The sequence below is a fragment of the Typopeltis vanoorti genome, chromosome 8 (assembly GCF_054136105.1).
Source record: "Typopeltis vanoorti isolate ZY-2024b chromosome 8, IOZ_Tvanoo_1.0, whole genome shotgun sequence".
NCBI classification, from domain to species: Eukaryota; Metazoa; Arthropoda; class Arachnida; order Uropygi; family Thelyphonidae; genus Typopeltis; species Typopeltis vanoorti.
This window is the reverse complement of record NC_143556.1, coordinates 122491956-122516963: the sequence shown is the minus strand read 5'-3', so window position 1 is coordinate 122516963 and position 25008 is coordinate 122491956. Positions and strand designations below refer to the sequence as shown.

The 25008-nt window shown below is 37.0% G+C and overlaps 1 protein-coding gene across 1 annotated transcript in view; it reads right to left on the bottom strand.

Annotated features, from left to right (window-relative positions):
* Cubn (Cubilin) overlaps positions 1–25008 on the bottom strand; it is a 2223842-nt gene that overhangs the window by 350219 nt on the left and 1848615 nt on the right. The window contains exon 62 of the mRNA XM_090396294.1: positions 7142–7304. Coding sequence (XP_090252420.1) covers positions 7142–7304 — 163 coding nt within the window. The remainder of the gene's footprint in view (positions 1–7141; positions 7305–25008) is intronic.

Sequence of the window (25008 nt, the reverse complement as noted above, 5' to 3'; positions counted from 1 at the left end):
GTCAAAATTTTGCAGGATGATTTGGATAGACTGGTCGACTGGGAAAAGAAGAATGGATGTCAGTTTAATGTGGTAAAATGTAAGATTATTCATTTCGGGGCGAAAAATTTACTATCTGTATACCACATTGGTGAAACTGAACTCCAGGAAATTGACAAAGCCAGAGACTTGGGAGTGGGAATAGGGAGTGAAAGTTTAGGGGGTAACATAGCAAAAGTGGCTAAAGCAGCTCAACAGAATACTTCTTGGTTAATGGAGTAGCTTTGACTAGCAGAGACAAGCAGGATATTGTTCCTCTTTATTGCATCTTGATAGGTCCTCATCTTGACTACTGAACACATCTGGTTGCCAGGGTTTCTTGGTAATGAGGAGGAAGTGGAGAGGAACCAGAGGCGAGTGAACAATATGATATCAGGTCTACTATGGAATGAACCTTATGAGGACAGGTTGAAGATTTGTGGCCTACAGAAATTGGTTGACAGGTGGAAAAGGGGTGATTGGTTTCAAGCTTCAAGGTGACTGAAGAAAGGTTAACAGCATTGATTTTTAGTAAGGCCGGGTTTGAAGTAAAGTAATGTAAAGGTTTGAAGTAAAGCCGGGCAAGCCAGGCTTTACTTCAGGAGCAAATTAACACTACACGCGGTTTCCTAGCTGACGTATACAGAGCTATTTTAGGGTTTAGAATGAGCTTTCAAATACGATAAATCACGAACTTTGGTCAATTCTACATGACGTCTCGTGCACTGTGGCAAATGAAGAATTAGAAAGAATACGGAGTCGACATATCAACAAGTTTGACAAATAAAAAAGAACTCGACGTCCAAACCGAAACTATAAACCAACACTGTAGTTAATCTTTCTATTCACTTGTATTCACTAATATCCATTAGTGAATACAAATCTCTACAGGAATTGAAGAAAAACAAAGAAATAGTTATCACCAAAGCAGATAAGGGGAATGCCACTGTGGTACTCAATCATAATGACTACACAGGTAAGCTTAAGGCTTTACTATTAGATCGAGCTACTTACCTCCCCATTGAATACAATCCTACCAACTCACAAATTTGAAAACTCCATAGGCTCTTTACGAAGGCCACTTCTTGGCTTGTGGAGATTACTAACAGACTAAAACCATATAACTCTAGACTCTCCCCATATATATGGGCTCCCAAAAATACAACAAGAAAATGTGCCGTTACGTCCCATAGTGAATGGCATTGATTCCCCCACTTACAAACTAGCTAAATATTTAGTCAAAGTGCTCTCACACTATACTGGCAACACACCATCACACATAAAAAACTCAGCCCACTTCAAAGCCAGTACAGAAAACCTTACACTCCAATATAATGGTCAGTTTTCACATCTCCTCCTTATTCACAAATGTCCCCCTCAAAGAAACCTTAGAGCTAATCCAAGCTAAATTTCCTCCTGATATCTCAGCTGTATTTCAGTTCACAATGAACTCAGGCTATTTCTTTGGCAGGAAAAATTCTACAAACAGATAGAGGGGACAGCCATGGGTTCACCACTTTCCCCACCCTTGGCCAACTTCTTTATGGAGACTTTTGATGAGAGAGCCTTAAACTCTGCTCCACAAAAACCTACCATATGGCTTCCCTACGTTGATGATGTGTTCGCTATTTGGCCACATGGCCCAGATACACACTCCTCTCCTTCTTAACACACTTAAACAACCAACACCCTGGAAAAAGAGAAAAACAAGAGCCGCCCCTTCCTAGACACACTAGCCACCTGCCAACTCGATGGAACCTTAGTTTTCTCAGTTTATAGAAAACCCACTCATACAGGCAGATACATTCACCAACAATTCCCCCCCCCCCTTCACAACAATATGGAGTTATTAAGACACTATTCAAAGAGCAAAACTAATCTGTTCAAATGACCAAGCACTAACTACTGAGCTAAATAACATCCTTAACACTTACTTAGCCAATGCCCCCCCCCCTCCAAAATACTAAATCCAGTTATCCAGAACCCCCCCCCTTCACAAAAAAGATTACTCTAAATCCATGACCATTCCCTACATCTGAGGCACCTTGGAAAAAATCAGCAAAATCCTAAAAAAACATGACTTGACCTCTTGTTACAGACCATATAGAAAATTGGCATCCCTTATACGCTCCCCTAAAGACCAACCACTTCCCCTAGACCTAACTGGTGTATACCAGGTCCCTTGCAGCTGTAAATTGTCATACGTTGGTCAAACAGGCAGGACAGCAAATATCAGAATCTCAGAACACAAGGACTACATTCGATTTCACCAGTACAGCCACTCTGGGCTTGCAGACCATGCTCTAGATACTCACCACAGAATAAGGTGGAAAAAAGCCACAGTAATACACCACAAGTTCAAATATGAAAGACTATTCATGGAATCAGTCCTTAGGAACATGCCAAACCCCAACAATTTGGATGCATGAGACTGCCCCAAATTTGGGAAACATATATCAGAACTTAAGCCCAAAGGCCAAGAACACCTAATATAGCCCAACAGGGAGCACCATCAGGACTTTAGGAAAACAGTAGCTTCCTTGCTTCGTTTCTCATTTGCTGTTATGTAGTACTTGCATGCACATGTCTTTATCTTAAGTTCCCATGAAGATGGCAACGTGACTTTGCCTAAATATTGGAAAGTATATATATTAAAGTTGATTTAATTTATATAAGTCTTTTCTTAAGGTCAATTCCTTAAGTATTTAGCTATCAATTGGTAGTGTTGCTATTAGTCTGTAATTGCCGATTAAATTTCTTTTTCCATGTTTGTATATGGGTGTGATTATGGCAGTCTTTAACATACTTGGTATCTTCTTCTTCCTCTGCGCGTTTTTCCAGCTTCCATTGCAGGGTCCGCGTGTTATGTAGATATGACGTTTGTTAGTACAACCCCGAACTGGCTTGTCGCCGAGCCTGCCGCTGAGGGAGAAATGTATTTTTTGACTGTAGCAGCATGTGTTCATGGGGCCGGTTTGCCTGTTTACGGGATGAAAAACCCAGATAAACTGGGGAAAAAACCTTGCCATCCACGCCCGAAACCGGCTAACTTGGCTATGGCTGAGGAAGATCCTTAAGCTCCTCATGTCTTCGACGGGAATCGAGTCTAGGACACTCCTTCCGCAGAGGCATATGGTTGCGAAGCAGATAGCCACTAGGCTAACCGTGCGGACCTTTAACATACTTGGTATCTGTCCTGTTATTTTATTTATTAATTTTAGTAGGATAGGGTTTAAGTTGGTTGCATGTAGCTTGATATCCTTAGGTCTTATATACCATCAATTCCTGGGCCTTTGTTTGGTTTGATTTTGATGGATTATAGAGAGAAGTGCTGCTTCTTTTATGGTTAGGAACCATAATGTCTGGTTTGATTGTGGTCCAAGTGGAGGATCACGTTTTGTGATTGGAGGAATATTTCTATGCAGTTCTTGGATGGAGTCGGCAAAGTATTGGTTAAAGTCATTTGCTAGTTGTTTGATAGATTTTGCGTCTTTCACGAAGCTGTATTTTATGGTTTCAGAGGCGGTGGTATTGGGAGCACAATCTAGCATCTCGTTGATCAGATGCAGGTGTGTTTCATGTTGTCTTGTGAAGAGGTTAATTTGTCTTTGTAGCAGTTTCTTTTTGCATTACTTATTTGTGTTGTAAGCCGATTCCTTGTTATCTTATTTTGGGATTTTAAAGCTGTGTTATTTAGATATTGCTTTAATTGTTTCCATAAAGTGTCCTTTCTGTGTATTTCTAGGATTAAATTTTCTGTTATCCAGGGATTTGGGGTTATTCTTGAACGAATTCTGACTTTCTTTGCAGCTTTCTTATATATTTCCTCCAGTGGGAGTTTAATGTTGTTGTATAAGATATCTGTTGAATCTGGTGATGCCATGTGTTCCCAGTCGGTTTCTTATGTAGTGGTTGACTATTTCTTAATCTATTATTGCATTGCATGTATACTGTCTTAATGGTGTGCAAGTTTAGAGCCATGAAGTAATGATTTGCTATGTTGCACTTTATGACTGATGCAGTGTAACTGTTTGGTGGTGCTTGGATGATTATATGATCTAGGCAGGAAGCAGTGATAGTATTTCTGAATATTTCTTCTCTAGTACATGATGTTATTGTTGGTATTAGGTTATACATGGACAGCGTGTCTAGGTATTGTACAGTGTTGTTCAGGTTTTTGTTTGCAATATTTATGTTTAGGTCACTTGTTATCATTAGGTGTTCAGTTGAGCATATTTCTTGGTGTGAAAGCCAGCAATTGAGTTCGTGCAAGAATTTTATCACGTTTAAGTTTGGTGACCTGTAAATAGCATTTAGAATTATGGGATGCTGTCTATTGGTGGTAATAATGATTTATGCAAATAGTTTCAGCATGCTCAAACTGATAGACAGTTTCTTTTGTTATCAATTTATGTTCGATAAATATTAATATTCCACCCCCTCTTTTTGTTTGACAGCATGATCTATGTTGTTGGAAGAGTGGAATTTGGAAAGCAATCCCTTCGTCATTAGTTATGGATGCGTCTGTTAGGACCAATACATCAATAACACCAGTGCAATTCCTCAGATAAGCCTGTAACAATAACCAATGTTTTTGGATGCATCTGATGTTAATATGCAGGATGGAAAGTACTCTCGCTTGTACTGTGTGCTGTTTCCATCATTGAGCGAGTCAAAAGTACAATTGCTGATGTATTCTGGTGTTATTACATCTGTCTGATGGTTCACATTCATTTTTGTTATGTTGAGGTCTTCTTTTTGAACTAATTAGGAGTCTTTGGTTTCACTCTGGCAGCCTATCTATGTCTTCTGAGCTTTTTATTTGTATCGACTTTGAAGTTTGTGACTTTCTCAAGAATATCGTGACATCTCCAAGTCATTTTCAATATCAATTTTTTATTGTTAAAAAAATTGATAATTTTTTTTCCCGTTTTTTTGCTTTTCTTGCTTAGTACAATAGATTTTGATTGAACGGTGTTAAATACTTAGATAGAAATATTGATGCATTGTCTTGTGATGAATTTAAATCCTTGGCAAGCTGGTTTTTTCAGTCTGCTGGCTTTTATGAGATTGTCTATTGTGTACTTGCTTGTCAGATGAACTATGACTGGTGCAGGTTGTGGCAAGCCTTGCTTTTTGTTCTTCCTGGGAATCCAATTTATGGTATGAATGTCACTATGCTGTAGGGGGATGTCAATTGCATGACCCAACTTTAAAACTACGTCTCTGAGATTTTCTGTTGATGCAGTTGCAGGAAGTGCAGTTGCTGATTGAAAAGTTCGTGTTGCAGTTTTAGGGAATTAAGTTCTTGATGGAGTTTGGATGTCTCTTTCATCAATTTGTGTTGCCTGTCAGTTAGTACATTAATGCTGATTTTAATGTCTTACCATCTGCAAGACTTCTTCAACTTTAACAAAATCTTCATATTTGCTAACTTTTTTTGTTATTTGTTCATTCTGTTTATCAAAGAGTTCTTGGACAAGATCTACTAAGCTGGCTTTTATATTCTCTAAACCTTTTTCTAGTAATAAATTTATGGAATTCAAATTATAAAACTCATCTGTATTTTTTTGTCTGTTCAGTTCATCGTCTCATTCTGCCTCCTGTGTAATTGGTTGTGCCATGGGTGGCCACGTTTCTTTGTTCTCTCTGCAGTATATGCACTTCATTCCTCACGTTTTGCACTGGTTTTGCATTGCCATGTTGTTTTTGAAATTCCAGAATATGTAAAGTGAAGATTCGTAAGGCATTTTCTGCAGGTTATATGATTTCCGTCGAACGATAAATCCTTCAGGCACTTGTTGCACTTTGGCTCACCTTTCTTCCCTTAAGCAACTGTAAAGATGGCATTGTCCTTTGTTCTTTGTTGTTGGTGACTACGGTGAACTCTGTTCAATTTTCAGCACTCAAAATTTGGATTCTACTTAGTCGATTTCGGTGAATTATATATCACCGTCTTCAGCATAACAAGTAGAATTACTTTATGACACTTTTAAATTAAAACCAGGCGTTAGAACCACTTTAAAACTACACTGTAGCCCTCGGACTACAGTGCAATATAATAATAATAATAATGATAATAATAATAATAATAATAATAATAATAAATTGGTACTGGTCTGTCAACAATACCATCCTTTATTGGTCTTGGGTCCAGTTGACATGGAACCCGGTCTATTCCAAATGTTCTCTCCTGAGGTGTGGAGATAGGGGGCCCACAGACTACAGTCTCAAAGCATAGAGACCACCTTTGTGAAGCCTTCTGCATACAGTGTAAGCAGACATCTGTTGCTAACATATGGTCAGATTGTAGATGATTCAGAATAGCACTTTTATTTCAACAGTTGTAGAATTGGTTTCCTTCACTGTATATCCAGGATGATGTTTCTGACTGTTCGAATTAGTTTCATGGTCTGTAAACCATGGAATTACTTACATGCAACCATCCTCCTGACTTTGGCTGGCATCTAGTCTTATGATGCCTTGTTGCCCTAATTCATCACTTAAATGATGTCATGCAGCCACATCCAAGAATTTTGCTATCACAAAATGTATTGTGTTTACTCCAGACCTGAAATGGAAATCCAATTGTAAACACCCAGTTTTATGCTGTGGCTCATTTGCATAAACTGCTGAAGCACAACTCATTTGTATACAATAATCAGACTCAGCATCATTGTTTACATAATGTACCTGATTTTTGAAAGCCCTCCATCCCCCCGAGTTATCACATTTTTTCTTTTTATTCCTTAATTTATAGAAACTAGTGTCTATAATATACAATTTAGTCCTTTTAAAATTAACATTTTTTTCAGCCATGAAAGACAGGACTCCTTTCTATAACCTATATTATTATTATTATTATGTGACACCTCCAGGTATCTTATGATATCGACAATGAACATTTCTTTTAGCTACAAAAGATAGGATTCATCTATATCTTATGATAATCTATTTGATTCTTAAATGTTTGGATATGATTTTAATCAATGTAGATATGCCAATCAAAGAAATAAAAATTTTTTGATAGTAAGGTCTATTTCCCATTATTATCAATATCATACTACTACTACTACTACTAATAATAATAAATGTAGACAGAAACCAAAGTTCAAGAACTTACGATTTTCGGATGTAAATGTTGCCTGGAATCCTAATCTGTTACCTTGGTCATCTGAATGAAAATGAACAAAGAGTTTATTGGTAACACCAGTTATAGGTCCAGGAATTGTCTGACCACAGTATCGACCTATTAAGGAGTCAGATGGTGACAGGCCATCTCTTATCTGCAAGATTTATTAGTACTGTTATAATTCTTAAACATATGGGACAAATAAATACGTTCACAACATGTATCATTTGTAGTTATAATTTAAAATTAATGAAAATAATAAGCAAAATTATGATTTTTTGGGTTTTTGCATCTGGATAATATTAAAAATGAAAGATAAGAATATATACTAGATGCCTGGAGAAAATACTTTAAAAATTAAAAACAAGGAAACTGGTGATAGAACAATAACATAAAATATAGAAATGAAGTCGGATGAATTTCAGTATTACATGAAATTCATCCGAAAAAAGCAATTGGAAATTTACAATATGGTAGAAGGTACTTCACCTGAAATACTTTAAATATGGATCTTTAAAATTTTTCTAGTCCACTCGGTTAGCCTAGTGGCTGTGTGCTTCATAACCATATGCCTGGGGAAGGAGTGTCCTAGGTTCAATTCCTGTCGGTGATGTGAGGAACTGAAGAATCTTCCTCAGCCACAGCCAAATTAGCCGGTCTTGGGCAGCAAGTTTTTTCCCAGTTTATCCTGGGGTTTTTTATCCTACAAAACAGGCAAACCGGCCTTGAGAACTCAACACTACAGGAAATAGGATACACTGGGAAGTAGGGCTGACCACCTTATTCTGTGAACGGTTTAGGTCTGATGATTAATAAACTCTTGGCACCGCAAGGTAAAAGAGGGTAAAAGGAAAATGAGATGATGAAAATTTTTCTAGTGGCTATTATCCATAAATCAGATCACTTGATATAAAGTCAAATCCTAGAATACTGGTTCAAATACTAGAATTTCTGGTGTAGCCAGATATGCGAGAAGTCCAAAAGAATTTTCGTAATGAGAATTCAAAATGAGAATTTCGTAATGAGTATTCAAAAAAAAAAGAGAAAAAGATACCTACTATGCCCATTAGGAATATGTATAAATCAGACAGTGTTTGGATAGATTGCTATTCTTATTACTAATCATAGCAGAAGAGAAGCTTTTTTTTTGCAACACATCAAACCCAAGAATCAGGTATCAAAAAATGTTCAATTACTATGGCTTTGATTGTGCTCAATCTAATAAGTAAAATACTGGAAAACACACCAAAGAATGAATAAATTAGGCCCATTTATAAAGAAGAAGAATGCAAAATGAGCCACTTTAGTAAGTAATGGGTCATTGAAGCATGATAGCTTTTCCCAACAACTAAACAATGCCTTCTTGAACTCTGGATTGTTCCAGACTTCGAGAAGACAGTATTAAATAAGAATAGTTGCGGAGAGCATTAAAGTCCTTTGGGTGCTCTCTAAAAAAGAAACTTTCTTACCTGAATGCAATTCCAGTTAGATCCAGTTTTGCCATATAGCGAAGAGTCATCACATGGTGAAACACCACTTAAATACTGGTGGAATGAAGTGGCTAATGCCACTTCTGATAGGCACCCAGAACAGAAATTCTAGGTGCTGTCTGCAATCCCCAAACTCCTCAAACAAGCAACTTGAGCAACACCCTTCAAGATTATGCCAAATATAATGTAAAGATTTAGTACCTCCTCTATTTTGGGCTACAGCATTAAAGCAGTTCCACATGCTGGCTGCTATACAGAACACAGGACTAAACCTGAAGGTGGAGTAGGAAGATTTTCAATCAGCTGGTTGAAAATCCACTGCCATATTGTGCCTAGAAGGAGGCTATGTGGTCTTTAGAAATGGCAGTGATGCCTATTCTTTATTTTTAATGTAGTTAAAAATAATCTTAAAAAAAAAAATTTTTAACATATTGAAATATGTTCAAAAAAACCTTACCAGACAAAAAATAAAATAAAATAAATAAAATAAAAATAAATAAATAAAAACTCTTGCACATCTACCGATCAAACATTTGTCCCATAACCATGCATTTTTTTTTGCACTCTGATATTGCATGCTGGAAAATGCTAAATCTTGACACTCCTGTTTAGGACATTCTATGGCTTACAGTTTTTGTTTGTTACATTGTGTATTATATTATGTTATATTATATTATATTATACTGAAGGTGAGTTAGACGATCTCATGTAGCAGGATTTTTTCCTCCAGAAAACTCGGGTTTTTAATCCTGCTTACAGAAGACAAATTGGCCTTCAGAACACACGCAATTTACAGAAAAAAATACTGTTGTTGGTGATGGTGAGCAATAGATGCTGTTGGACTACTACTATCCAAACATGGATAGTAGTAGTAGGAGAATTAAGTAGTAGTAGAGAGGATGAGATATTTAGCAAGGCAGAGTAGAGTGTGCCCTCCTGTGATGAGCCTTTGGACTCCCTGAAGGTGTCACATAATAATAATTATTATTATTCATACATTGTCTCTATCCCTCCACTAATTCTAATAACTACTCTGTCTCCTTTTTGGCTTTTTATTTTTATTGAATGCTGTTTTCCTGCAGTCCAACTAGCTAAACATTGATACCATTGGTGACTTTAATGTCTACAATTCCAACGAGTTCCATTTTTAAAAAATCTATTCACCACTCCAGAAGAGAAGCTGAAGCTTTTTTTTTATGATTCCCACCCATTACATGCTATAAACGTATAATACATTAGTACTGTGGCCAGGCTAATGATGTTTTATTTATTTTCACACAATCCAGAAATCCTGCTCTACAGACCAAACATGGAACATCTTCAAGCCACTGCAGGCCTCCAGTAAGTGAAACAGACCTCGCACCAAATAAGAAATTCATCTCTAATCTAAAAACAAACACCATCACTTATGCCCATGGCAGGATTCAAGAAAGCAGCCTGGAGAGTGGATATGTTAACCACTCAGCTAACCAGGCCTGGAAAATCTGCTGTAAAGCAATCTTTTCATCTACCAACCAGAATGTCAGATAATCTTCTCCACTTACCCAATACTCAAAATCTTTTCTTCAACCTGTCTCTTTCTGTTGATATGCTAGTGAGGTCACTTCTCCTCTCAGTAACTCGGACCAAAATTTTGTGCATTTCATCTCTAGTGTAATGCCACTCCCTCAGCCATTTTCTTAACCTGGTTTTCTTTGGTACTATACCAATAACATGTAGAAAGACACTGAGACTCTACTACTAAGGTAGGACATATTAAACATCACTGACATTAATCTGCAGTTGGTGATATAGAGAAGAAGTTCTGCTTTAGATCATGAGTATTTCTTCTACTATTTTCAGACTCCAGATATTGATCTTGCCATCACTGAATTATAAAAATTATCCATGTTGGAATGAGGACTTTCATTTCCAACTCTGTTAAAAATTCCTAGCTATTATCCAAGCCTTGCTTTACCAAGAAGTGTGTTATGCAGCCCAAAAATGGCATATTGCAAATGGGCTGAGACTTAAATCCTGCTTCATTCTCAGCCTACAAATGCAAAATAATTTATTTATTTATGTAGCAAATGATGTACATATGGAAAGTGATGGGAATAAACTGGTGAAACTATTACATAAAATAGAGAAGGATCAAAATAAATTTAGTTTATTCCTTTATCCAAGTGTAAGCAAAGTTTGGACCTGAAGTATCTTCCGGACTGAGGCAAGTGGTAAAGTGGACCAAGTTCTCATCACTCCTTGTCTTAGTATCTCCCATAATGCAAAGCACATCTCCTTGCAGACATGTATAATCACAACCCAGATCGGTTTCGACCTATATTGAGGACTGGATAGTGGGAGCCAGACCCAGAGGTGGTGATACCAAGGTGGAAGCAATGGAGAAGTCATATTTATCTATACGAGTTGCCAAAAGGTGCCTCACCTTATTATAAAATTACTTGGTAAAGATACTAAGACAAGGAGTGCTGAGATCTTGGTCCACCTTTACAAACAAAGTTTGTGCCTGAAGTATCTTTAGGTGCAAAGTTTGTTTGTTTACACTTGGATAAAGGATTAAACTACATTTATTATAGTCTAACAAGACTATAATAAGCAAGTGAAAAAAAAACTTCAAACATCTTTCTGTAAATCCAGAGTAAATTAATAATAAGGTGAGACACCTTTTGGCAATTAGTATAGGTAAATATGACTTGTCCATTGCTTCCACCTTGGTATCACCACCTCTGGGTCTGGCTCCCACTGATGAGACCACAATAAAGGTCGAAACTAGTTGGAAGCTTGGGTGATGAATGGCGATGCTGTAGCCCATGAAGTTAACTGAGGGATGGCTGTTGTTGTTACCCCCTCAGATGACATATGAGCAAATGAGCAGCTCTGCTCAGTGGTGGGGTGAGTCTGTCATGGGGTAAAGCCAACGCTGAGAGTTCTTTTCCATGGCAGGGTGAGCCTGTCACTGAGGTGAACAATGCTGAGTTTTTGGAGTTTGACCTGTACTTGAACATTCAATAAAGGTCGAAACCAGTCTGGGCAGTGGCCCTTCCCTTAATACATAGCATTATACATGCCCAAAAGGAGATGTGCTTTGCATTATGGGAGATACTAAGACGAGGAGTGATGAGAGCATGGTCCACCTTTACCACGAGTTGCCTCAGTCCTAAAGATACTTCATGACTAAACGTGTGCTTATACTTGGATAAAGAATTAAACTAAATTTATTATAGTCTAACCAATTGAAAAAGAGAAGGATCATAATTTAACATCAAAAAAGCTCCTATAAGTTCAGGACAAGAGAACACAGGGTGGTTGCTAATGATATGGTTAATGGTCTGGATAAATTAACACTATTTCAGTATGGAGAGTCAGTCCATTTTTTTTCCATTTGTGGAACATCTGTTTACCTCTCCCATGTTCTGTCCTTATTTGGGTAAGTGTAGATGATAGATGTTTTGGAAGGTCAAAACCCTTGATTCTGGCAGTTGGAGTAGGTGGCATACAAGTTAGAGGTGTGTTTTTGCCAGTGTAGTTTCTAGGTAGATGTGGTGTATCCAACCTTCATGCAACATTCACACAGCAGTTCTCCAGACAGATTGTCTAGATTTCAGTTTCTGAGTAGCTGTGTGGGAGATATCTTCATGTATGAGCAAGTCATTGTTCTCAATAATTTTATTCCACAGGCTGCCTACAGCTATTTTCTTCTGTAATATTGTGTGCAAAACTGATTAGCAAATATAATTCAATTTCAGAGAGCTAAATTAAAAAAGTTGTATTTTGAAATGGCAGCTGTGCCTTCCAGTTCCCTGCAAAAGCCATTGGACACAATTTCATTCTATCTCTGCTTCCCAACCTCTCTATAATCCACATAGTACTACTGCAACAACTAAGGACAAAACTGACTTACAGAAATCATTCTTTTCTTCCAATTCCTGTACATGCCCAAGGCAAAATTACCACCAAGTATATCAAGAACAGTACATTGCATGTTCCCATGACCTTCCACCAGAAAGATATCAGAATAATTTTAAACAACCTGATACAAAAAAAAGTCTCTGGTCCTGATGGTATCCCCTAAACTATACTTAAGAAATGTGCTCCTGAATTAATAGATGTCCTTGATCATCTTTATACCTTATTATATTCATTTCCCAGCATGGAATTTAGCCTATTTTAGATTATTCTGGACAAGGGAGAAAGATGGCTTCATCCAATGAATGAGCTTTTGTTCTCACTTTGGTGCTCACAACATAACGGTGAAGGTAATGAATAGTCAACCTTTTCATTGTCTGGCAAGCTGCATACTAATCAGTGATCATGATCTAAAGCAGAACTTGTCCTCTATATCACCTACCTCAGAATAATGTCAATGCCATGACATTTAATAATAATAATAATATTATTATTAAGAGATTATTATTATACAGGATGTCTCTTGATTCTTAGTGCAGTTTTAAACTTTAATAGGTCCAGCATTATAAAAGTTACAGATTTATAGTATATAATAGTTTATAGAGTATATAATTAAGTTTAATTACAAGTATGTAATTAAGTACTACAGTGATTTGTTTCTTGTTAGTGCTCAACATGACCGCCACCTTGTGCGATGCATATAACTAGGTGATTTTTGAAGTTCTGGAAAATGTTTAGTAGTTGCTGAGCAGTGACTGCATTGATTGTGTTTGTAATTTTAGTCTTAAGATCATCGAGAGAAGCAGGTTTTAAAGCATACATGACTGTTTTGATGTGACCCCATGAGAAAAAGTCTAACAGAATCAGGTCAGGTGACCGAGGATGGCCACACAAGGGCACCTCCTCCACCAATCTTGAAAGTGTCATCCAGAAACTTTCATACCTGTGTCGCATAGTGACAAGGTGCCCCATCATGTTGGAAAATGGTTTTATTCATAAGATTTAATCTCTTTAATTTGGGAATAAAAATATTCTGAAGAATTCCTAATTAAGATTCACCGACAGCGGGCTCATCGCAAAAGAATGGCCCGATAATGCAACACCTCCAAACTGTGCACCACACATTAACTTTTGGTGAGTCTCTTTCGTGTTGCCACATTTCCTGAGGCTTTTCTGTACCCCAAATGTGGCAATTGTGACGGTTAAGTTTCTCACTTATGTGGAATGTTGCTTCATCTGAAAAAGAACATGTCAATAACCTCCAAACTGTGCACCATGCATTAACTTTTGGTGAGTCTCTTTCCTGTTGCCACATTACCTGAGGCTTTTCTGTACCTAAAATGTGGCAATTGTGATGGTTATGTTTCTCACTTATGTGGAATGTTGCTTCATCTGAAAAAGTCAACATGTCAATAACATCTGTGTCATTTTCCATATGTGTCTCCATCAGCTGACAGAAATCCAACCTGGCATGATAATCCTCTTCTTGTAGCATTTGAACAGTTGTAATTTTGTAAGCATGTTTATGGAGTTGTCTGGTTAGAATTCTGTGCACTGTGGTTTTTGGTACATTTAACTCAGCAGCAGCACATCGCACTGATTTCTTGGGACTCTTATCAAATGCCCTTTCTATTTCGAACACGTTCACTTCCCTTGAATGCCTCCCTGATCTGGGTTTGTCAGTTTCTTTGAATTTTTTCATTCAGTTATTAATTAAATTTCTGTGGGGGAACCCCTTGTTATAATGGGCAGAGAATTTTCTTCTTGCTGCTGTTATGGACTTGAATTCAGCAAGCCACAGGATGCAATTGACTTTTTCTTCAATATTTGCCATCTTCAATCACACTAGTCTAAAAAAAAAAATAAGAAAAATGTAACGAAATAATAATATTCATGCATCAAAAACTCTAATAGTTATACTTTCAAATGATATTTATTGCAAATCTGCAACTGTGATGCTTTTGAAACAGTTAAAGATCAAAACTGCACTAAGCATTATGGGATGCTCTGTATGATCTATATGTTCTATCTGGCCACTGTATATAATTAATTTTAGTAAAATTAATGTAGTAAAGAAATAAAAACAAATACAACCAATGTACGGGTATGAATGTATTTATATAATATCCATAAAATGTGTGAAAAAAAATTATAAAGAAATTATTATCATCATTATTATTATTGTACATTAAAATTATCAGAAAATGTAATTTATTCAACCATAACTGTAAATTATTATTATTATTAATTTATATATATTAATCACTCATCTATTAATTACTCATGCTGTTATGTTTTTGTTTATCTTCTTTCTATTATACATCTACTTTTGTGGAGAGAGAGAAACAAAAATGGCAGGCCTCCATGAAACTCTCCTTACTTCTTTGCTCACGCCCTTCTTATACAAATTCAGGAAGAGTCTCTTGTTCAAGCCTCCCCCCCCCCTCATAAATCTAAAGAAAAATTTCTTCCACATTAACCTGATAACAACTTATCACTAACTTATGTCTCAATCAAATCACCTCTAATTCTTGTATTCATGAGGCTTTGTAAATTGCATTACCTCAATCTGTCTTCACGCCCACATTCCAAAGACCAGTTACAGAGTTAAATTTAAATTAAACAGCCTAGTTAGAGGCATTGTCAGTTCCCTTGCACATTCTTGCAAAACCCAAGGTGATATCCCATCTAATCCCACCATTGTATATACATTGAGATTCTGCAATATCCTAAGAACCTCTGTTTGGTGAAATTCATCCACCTCTGTTCCCAAATCAGTGTCTATCACATATGTTACAGCAGTAACCTTACTTGGATGATATACCATTGCAAAGTGGTCACTCAAGTAACTGAACTATTTTATCTGCTTCTGTCACCTTGTGACCATCATTACTCATTAAGGTTAATCTCCCACTTCCTCTTACTTGACATGTAATGAAAGAACTCTTTGAGAATTCCATAGGCCCGATTGGTTAGATTCTTCTCATAATCTGATTTTGCCTTCTTTGCCATGCGGCTCACCTTTCTTGACTGAGCTTTGTACTGTTCATGAGTTTGCTGGTCACCTTTCTCTTTATATATATCCTCCACAGCATTTTCTTCTTCTGCAGTTCATGCTTAATGATATTATTCATCCATCTAACTCTTGATATTTAACCCTCCTTAACCTATATATACAATTTAATACTTCTTCCTCTAGATTGCTCTTAACTATATCTATCCCATGCACTACTAACATCCTTACCCTGCAGTGTTTTATGCCATAGTACAGATTTAAGCTTCCTCCCAAGCTTGTCATAATATCACCTGCCTTGTAGTTCTACATACACACCTCTTCTTGACAGAACATTCCTCATGTTTTACAATCTCCCAAGTGAAGATTGCATGTTCACTTTTGCCAATCAGAGGCAATGTGGGCAGGTCCAATACTCTTACATCCCCTAGTCTCCTCCATGTGATCCTGGGGGATGTAATCCCCTAGACTCAAGCATCATTCAGTCCATTAAGATGTTATTATGCTAAAGCACACTTTTGCATGAAAATAAACAACAAGCTCACCATATCTTTACCATACAGTAGAGGTATTAACCAAGGCTGTCCACTTTCAGGTTCTCTTTACACAATTGTCATAAAGCCCTTTCGCGTAGAATAAGCATGCTGCTTAGGGCATACCACCCTAAGCTTTCTTACCAAGCCATAACCCTGACAGCATATGCTGATGATGTTACAGTTATAGCCTGCAAAGAAGAGAATTTCTGTACACATACAAACAACATATCAAGAATACCAAACAGCCTCAGGAACTAAACTAAACGCACATAAAACCACAGGACTGTGGTATGGCAAATGGAAAAACCGAACTGATTCCCCAATGTCTGGTCACTGGTCCACAGAAGGAAACAAATACCTGGGAATTTACCTAGGAAACATGCCCGCTTATGTAGATAAGAAATGGGATACACTGATTAATTGTTTCAAGCCCAGTTAGGGAAGAGGGCAGCAATACGAGCCTCTGCATCCACAAGCAGAATAGCAATAGTTGTTAACCAAATAGCTACCAGTGTCCTTTGGCATACACTAAAGATTCTCATAACACCAGTGCAATTTATCAAGCAAATAAAAACCATCTATCAATTCACATGGAACCAAACAAACTGGCTTTCCCTACTCCAAGCTAAGTACTTCTTTTAAAGAAGGAGGACAAAACTTGACCACCACTGACCACAGGATAACAACGTTCTGTACTCACTTTTTCCTTAATATCCTACAATAGAAAATGGCACATAAACACACCACAAAATATATTTTCAGTTCTGCCACTGGAGGTCTCTCTTTATTTTCTACAATAATGCTGTACGAAGATAGAAGAAGTTAAACCTCCAGCACACAGTGAAGACAGTCCTTCCTGAAATCCTCATGGAACCCATCTTCCACAACACGATGGTAAGGACCCCATCACACACACTCAGAGAGACAATTTCTATCCTCCATGGAGCTGGTGAGGGGCAAGGGTCTTGGGTGATATTCTTACTCCAAGCATTACCTGTCACTTTCCAAAATCACTCACAATCACTGACTTAGAATATGGGAATCAGGCCGAGCAGATATATACTGTGAAATTTGCTTTTCAAGCTGCTATGCCTAGTAGCATAATGAAAGAGGGGTTCAGTCCTCCTGACAGAAGATTTGATACCTCTCTTTTTGATAAAAACCAACAATGCATGGGAGAGACTTACACCTTGCAATATAGACAAAATCTACGGCACTCTAATACAGTAGTCTAATCAAAGCACTTCAATAGAAAATCCTGCATCATCCCACCAAACACCATTTCACTGGGACCTACCATATCGCACAAGAGCCACCAAACCTGACACAGATATTCAGTGTAGAATGTGGCACAGTGCAACACCCACTCCAACCATATTATGGAAATTCAACCCAGATGTTTCAGGTAACTCTTTGTTATGCTACTGAGCAGGAACAGTCTGACATATCTACTTAGAATGACCCATCAACATCCAATTAATCCATTCGTCTTGGGAAATGGCAGCCTTAACCTGCGGTTGTCTTCATACAGAAGAGAAATTTCTCAATCTTGTCCATGAAGAGTCAAAAACCATTTGATCTGCAACTAAAGGTTGCAACCTTTGATCTGCAACTAAAGGTTGCAGATCAAATGGTTTTTGATCTGCAACATATAAACTGTATATTACTGCTGAAGCAGTAATATACAGTTTCTATCTTTGACACACAAGACCAGACAGCGCAACAGTTTCACAGAAAAAGTTGGCTAACCATCTCCTTGCAGCCTTCAAATAAAAGGTGAGAAGTTGTATCCTACTTGAGCATCATTGACACAGGCAAAACAACACCCTAAACCTTTTCCACCAAGACTGGAATCCAAGGAATGAACTCCTGGCTGAGCAAGGCAACTCCATCACAGTCCACTTTCCAACACAGAAATGACATCGTTGCTTCCCTCCCAAAGAATGGGAGAAGATATTTTCATGCTTAACAGTGTGAATCATGATCATCTGTTACTTTCATGTAAATATGCAATAGTCTTATGGCAGCTTATTTTCATATAAGTTGTAGTATCATGTTATAATAACTGTTACTGTTAACGTAAAGTGTAATATCATCCTATAACAATTGTTATTCTTATGTAATTTATCTCAACAATCAATGAGCATGTAACCTCTCTGCCTGGCTGCAGAGAACCAAAACCAATTAATCCTGTACATAAGATTATTATCTTTAAATAATTTTTAAAAAAAATCTCACACCATATACTCTCAAAGCCAATAATGTTATCTGTACTGTGATTCTTCACCCTTAGTGAGGACGATTCACTTCTTTATCACGAGTAACACTCTACCATCATATTTATCCTCCCTATTATGCCAAAATATGCTATACCCTTTTGATTTCTATCCCTGTTAGAATAACACCCTCAGTTAACCAAGTTTCACTGATACCAACAACTTTTGGAGAGACTGAGTCAATCCATACCACAAACTCATTCCCTTTATTGCTAATGCTCCTAGCATTTGTATACAGAAAATTAAGTGCACTGCCAGTATTTTTATAATTATTATAACTTCCTTCATACTCCACCTGACTCTATAGTATATTGTAAACTCTCTCATTACTCAAGCCACTATCCTCACATAAGGTCATCTTTGGTACATTCTACCTGTACAATTCTAAATTTTCCTACCTACTTACCTAGAAAACAACAGTCACTCTAGATGTCAGCACCCTTCTGCATTCAAATGTAATCCATATCTTGCATACAGCTGTCTTCTTTCCTCAAATGTACCATGCATATATTCCAGATGTCTATTTCTACACATTCTTGCTATTATCTCAATCATTATCACTACTCTTCTTCTCCACTCCACATTATCATACCAGGGTAACATGCAAGCTGTCTTTCCTCAGATACATTTCTGCTGCACTATCTCTAACATCAACCTCAAATCTTGCACTACACAATTCACAGCATGAATTGTGTAGCTCATGTTGTGATGTTTTCTTTTCACTGCTTTTCTAGAGGAAGCTAAGCCTCTCTATCTTTCTTTTGAGAAATCACCAGTGATTGGATAAAAATTCCTATAATGATAATTTTTTGTCCACCTTTAAATGATAATGAGCTTCCGTTTAAGATATCTATAAAGGCTGTTCTTGAAGGAGAAAAAACAGAATTTAAAGCATGTTATTCTGGTTTTAAATTTAACTTTAAAAAGAATAGAGATATTATTTTCTAAATTTATAACTTTGTGAAATTTCTTATCTTCCAATTCAATTACTCAAGCCACTATCCTCACATAAGGTCATCTCTGCTACATTCTGCTTGTACAATTTTAAATTTTCCTATCTACTCACCTAGAAAACAACAGTCTCTCCAGACATCTTCATATCCTGGAAACTTTGCTTCAAGGATATCAAGATGTTTTGGAAAGTTTCAGAAAAGGTTTCAAAATGCAATATAATGAGAGATAAGTGAATGTACATTACAGAATTCGGTTGTTAGGAAGGGAGGAATGAAGATGTGATCCTAAACTATCATTTCATAGGGGTTTATGGTGGATTAATGCAGAACAGATTATTTATAGGGATAGAGAGAAAGAACATATTATTATTATTATTATTTTTTTTTATATTACTCCCACACACCAGAGTCAGCAGCACTTATAGCAAATAAATGTTGCATGTAGGCCCGAGTCAAGATAAGAGTAATCTGTTAATATTCTTCTCAAATTGCTGAAGGTTCCTTTGGGAATGATTCATGGGAAAGACCGATAATTGGAAAGATGTGAGAGTTTCAGGCGCAGAGAGTAAGCAGATCAACTGTAAAGAGACGTTGAGCAGTTGGAATGGTAAGCATAATTAATCGATGCTAATGATGATAAACCGTGGAAATAAAAATATCTATAGAAGAGACATGATGAAGAAGCTGATCTTTTATGGGAAAGTGGCTGAAGAGGGTTTAAAAGAGATTATTATTATTATTACAGGCAACTCCAAGGAGTCCTTAGACTCATCAAGTGAGGCAATAACATCATGTCAAGAACAACTCTCATTTTAAAAATTTTATGGAATTTACAACTGTGTTAAAAAAACTTTTTTATTATCTCGACGTTTCGATCTTCACATTAAGATCATCATCTGGAGTGTACATAAATATACAGGAGAAGCTGAGTTACATCATTAACTGTAAGCTAGAGAAACAATGATTTGATCATGTTATTCTACTGGCGTGACCTCTGGTGGAAAAAAATAAAATAAAAATAAAATAAATAAAATAAAATAAAAAATAAATTTTTACATCAAGCTAAATTCTATTTTTACAATGACAGGAATAAACATACTTTTAGATGGTTTTCGTTCAGAAACAATTGGTGTCCTATTTTTAGTATTATAATTCTTATTTTTGATTTACAATACTGGATTTTCTACATTCCTGTTTATAGTTGTTCTTGGTGAGGAAGGTCGAATATATACCTTCCATATGTTTGGGATTTTTAAACCATCATTGTTGTTCAGATTGGGGTGGTTGCTGATAATCTCACAGGCTTCCTTGAATTTCCATTCATACCATGTTCTAGTGTGATGTAGACAGCTGGTGGTTTTCCAGTCAATTCTGTGTAAGGTATTCAGGGTATGATCAGAAAGGCCAGCTTCACCATAATTATTATATTTAATGTGTCGTTTATGTTCTTTCTGTCTAATAGGAATAGTGCGTCCTGTTTCTCCTATATATGGTATGTTGCAAGTACAATAAATCCAGTATACTCCAGGGTGAGCTAGTGGAGGGAGTGGGTCTTTGGATGAGTTGAGTAAGCTTTTTAATTTTGCAGAAGGTTTAAAGGTGGCTTTGAGGTTGTACTTTTGTAGTACTCTGTTTATTTTGTCTGATATTCCTTTAATGTAGGGAATGGTTATAGTTTTACTGTGGTCTGGTTTGTATTTGTTTTTTACTGTGGTCTGGTTTGTATTTGTTTTTTATTGTGGTTTTGTAAAGAATTTTGTAGAGGAATTTAGGGCAAGTTGCTCAAAATGTTCCATGTAAAAGTTAGCAATGGGGGGGATAATGGCGAGCCCATGGCTGTGCCTTCTTTTTGTAAGTAGAAGGCATTTTGCCATACAAAATAACCCGACTGTAATACATGCGCATTTGTATGGTAAAACGCCTTCTACTTACAAAAAGAAGGCACAGCCATGGGCTCGCCATTATCCCCCCGTATTGCTAACTTTTACATGGAACATTTTGAGCAACTTGTCCTAGATTCCTCCCCTCTAAACCCCAAAGTCTGGCTTAGATACGTTGATGATGTTTTCGCGATCTGGTCCCATGGCCGCCAGATATTAGACACATTCCTTAGCCACCTAAACAAACAACACAAACGCATATAGTTCACAAATGAAATTGAAAAACACAACACACTTCCGTTTCTAGATACACTTGTCACACGTCTTCTCTCGGACAATCTTTCCTTCACTGTTTACCGAAAACCGACACATACGGGCCAATATATATGTATAAACTAGGTGTCATCAACATGCTAAAAAACAGAGCTCAGACAATTTGTTCCAGTGAACAGGCACTGAAAGACGAATTAAAAATTATTAGTAATAACTTACAAAAAAAACAGATACAGCCAAAACACTATAAACAAAATTCTCTACAAAACCACAATAAAAAACAAAGACAAACCAGATTACAGTAAAACAATAACCATTCCCTACATTAAAGGAATATCAGACAAAATAAACAGAGTACTACAAAAGTACAACCTCAAAGCCATTTTTAAACCTCCTGCAAAATTAAAAAGCTTACTCGATTCATCCAAAGACCCACTCCCTCCACTAGCTCACCCTGGAGTATACTGGATTTATTGTACTTGCAACATACCATATATAGGAGAAACAGGATGCACTATTCCTATTAGACAAAAAGAACATAAACGACACATTAAATCTAATAATTACGGTGAAGCTGGCCTTTCTGATCATGCCCTGAATACCTTACACAGAATTGACTGGAAAACCACCAGCTGTCTACATCACACTAGAACATGGTATGAATGGAAAATCAAGGAAGCCTGTGAGATTATCAGCAACCACCCCAATCTGAATAACAATGATGGTTTAAAAATCTCAAACATATGGAAGGTATATATTCGACCTTCCTCACCAAGAACAACTATAAACAGGACTGTAGGAAATCCAGTATTGTAAATCAAAAATAAGAATTATAATACTAAAAATAGGACACCAATTGTTTCTGAACGAAAAACATCTAAAAGAATGTTTATTCCTGTCATTGTAAAAATAGAATTTAGCTTGATGTAAAATTTAATTTTTTATTTTATTTTATTTTATTTTATTTATTTATTTATTTATTTATTTTTATCTACCAGAGGTCACACCAGTAGAATAACATGATCAAATCATTGGTTCTCTAGCTTACAGTTAATGATGTAACTCAGTTTGTTCTATATATTTATGTACGCTCCAGATGATGATCTAGATGTGAAGATCGAAACTTTGGGATAATAAAAAAAGTTTTTTTAACACGATTGTCAATTCCATAAAATTTTTAAAATGAATGCTGATCACCGTGTAACCCTAAAAGAAAGGGTCAAGAACAACTATTCAACATTCAAATAGTATTTAAACATTCAAACATTCAAATATTTAAACATTCAAACATGACTGTGAATGAGTTCAAGGCACCCACAACAGACTCTGGCAGCTTACTCCACTCATTTACCATTATCCAAGTAAAAAACCTAGCTCTAACACCCTTCCTAACCACACTCTCGGCCAGTTTCCATGGATGGCCCCTAGTCCTCCCACCACCAGTCCTGTTCTCAAAAATATCCTCTGAATTAATCTTATAGAAACCTTTCAGTAATTTGAAAATTTCAATTATATCATCCCTTTTCCCCCTATCAATGAATTTCTGCAACCTGTTCTCATAGACCTGCTATCATCTTGGTCACTCGCATCTGGATCCTCTCCATCAAGAAGAAACCCAGGTGCCCAAATCTGGGCACAGTAGTCAAGATGGGTTCTTATCAAGGCTCGATACAGAGGAACAATAACTTGCTTGTCTCTGCTCGTCAAAGTATTCTTCAGTAACCAAGTGATTTGATGAGCTTATTTAGCCACTTTTGCAATGTGCCCTCCTAAACTTCAACTCCCTATCCACCAACACTCCCAAATCCCTGGCCTCATCTATCTCCTGGAGTACGGTTTCACCATTGTAATATACTGCTGCTAATTTTTTCATCCCAAAATGCATAACCTTACACTTTGCCACATTAAATTGACATCCATTCTTCTTAGCCCAGTCCTCAAATCTTCCTGCAAAATTTTAACATCATGTGCATTGACTATTGCTCTAACCAAATTTGCATCATGAGCAAACAAATGAAAAGTTCCTCTCAGATCCTTTCCTATATCGTTAATGAATATAGGACCACTACTATTTAATAAAATTAAATAGTAGTGGTCCAAAAACAGAACCCTATGGCACACCACTAGTCACAAACAATGTTTTGGACTCTACTCCTGAATAAAGTATTCTCTGATATCTTTCCATCAACCACCTTCTATCCATCTCACCAACCCTATATCCATCCCCATATTGTGCAGTTTACTGATTAGATTTCCATGTGGAATCCTGTCAAAGGCCTTAGCAAGGTCCAGTAGAATCACTGTAAACCCATTACCCTTATTCAGTTTGGCCGTCACTGTGTTAAAAAACGTGAGCAATTTACTGAGGCATGATCTACCCTAAACAAAACCATGCTGTCCCCGAAACAGTATCCCATTTTCATCTATCCATTCCTGAATTTCTCCATGACCTTGACAACATCTCCTGATATGCTGATTGGTCAGTAATTTGCAACAGCAGTCTTGAAACCTCCTTTATTCAGTGGAACTCTTTTGCTCCTTTCCACCCCCTCAGGACTAATCCAGACCCGAGACTCAAATTAAACAAAATGGTAAAGGGTACTGACAATTCTTTAGCCGCTTCACTTACGACATGAGCTGGTATACCATTCAATCCCACAGAAGTATTCAAATTAAGGTTTTGTAACAGACTATTCACCTCCACTTTATTCACCACAATATCCGCATAACCTATTGGTTTCTTCATTCCTGCAATATCGCTACCTGGATGATATACTGTTGCAAAGTGCTCGCTCAGTAATTCCACTATATCAACTGATTCGGTTACCTCCCTACCATCGGTATTCCTTAAAATCATTCTGCTGTATAAATTTTTTTTCTTTTACATGTAGCATATCGAAAAAACTGTTTGGGATTCTCTGTATCTTGCATGGCTAATTCCCTTTCATAATCCGCTTTTGGTTTTCTTACCACCCTCGTTACCTTCTGGCCTGCGCTTTATACCGTTCGTGTGCCTGCAGATCACCTTTCTCCTTAAGTTCCCTCCACAGTTGTATCTGTTTTTTGCAGCTTAAGCTTAAAGGTATTATTCATCCATTTAACCTCTACTTGATTTACTATTCGGACTCTAGGTATACAGTCAGCCATTACCTCCTGCAAATGCTCCTTAACCACATCCCATGCGCTATCAACATCCAGCCCTTGCAGTTTTACATGCCATGGCACTGAACCAAGCAATCTCCTAAGCTTGTCATACTTGCCAGCCTGGTAATTTCACATGAACCCTGTCTTAATTGAAAATTCCACACATTTAGCCAGCTCCCAGGTGATCACCTTATGATCACTCTCACCAATTGGTCGCAATGTGGTCATACTCATTACAGTCAAGTTCTCACATCCAATTACTAGGTCAAGCACTCTCGTACCCCTAGTGTTTTCCATTACATGCTGTCTCAGATAGTTATTCCTTAATAACCGCATAAAATCCAATTCCTTCCTCTTCTTCTTCTATAGTTGAAATCTCCCATAATA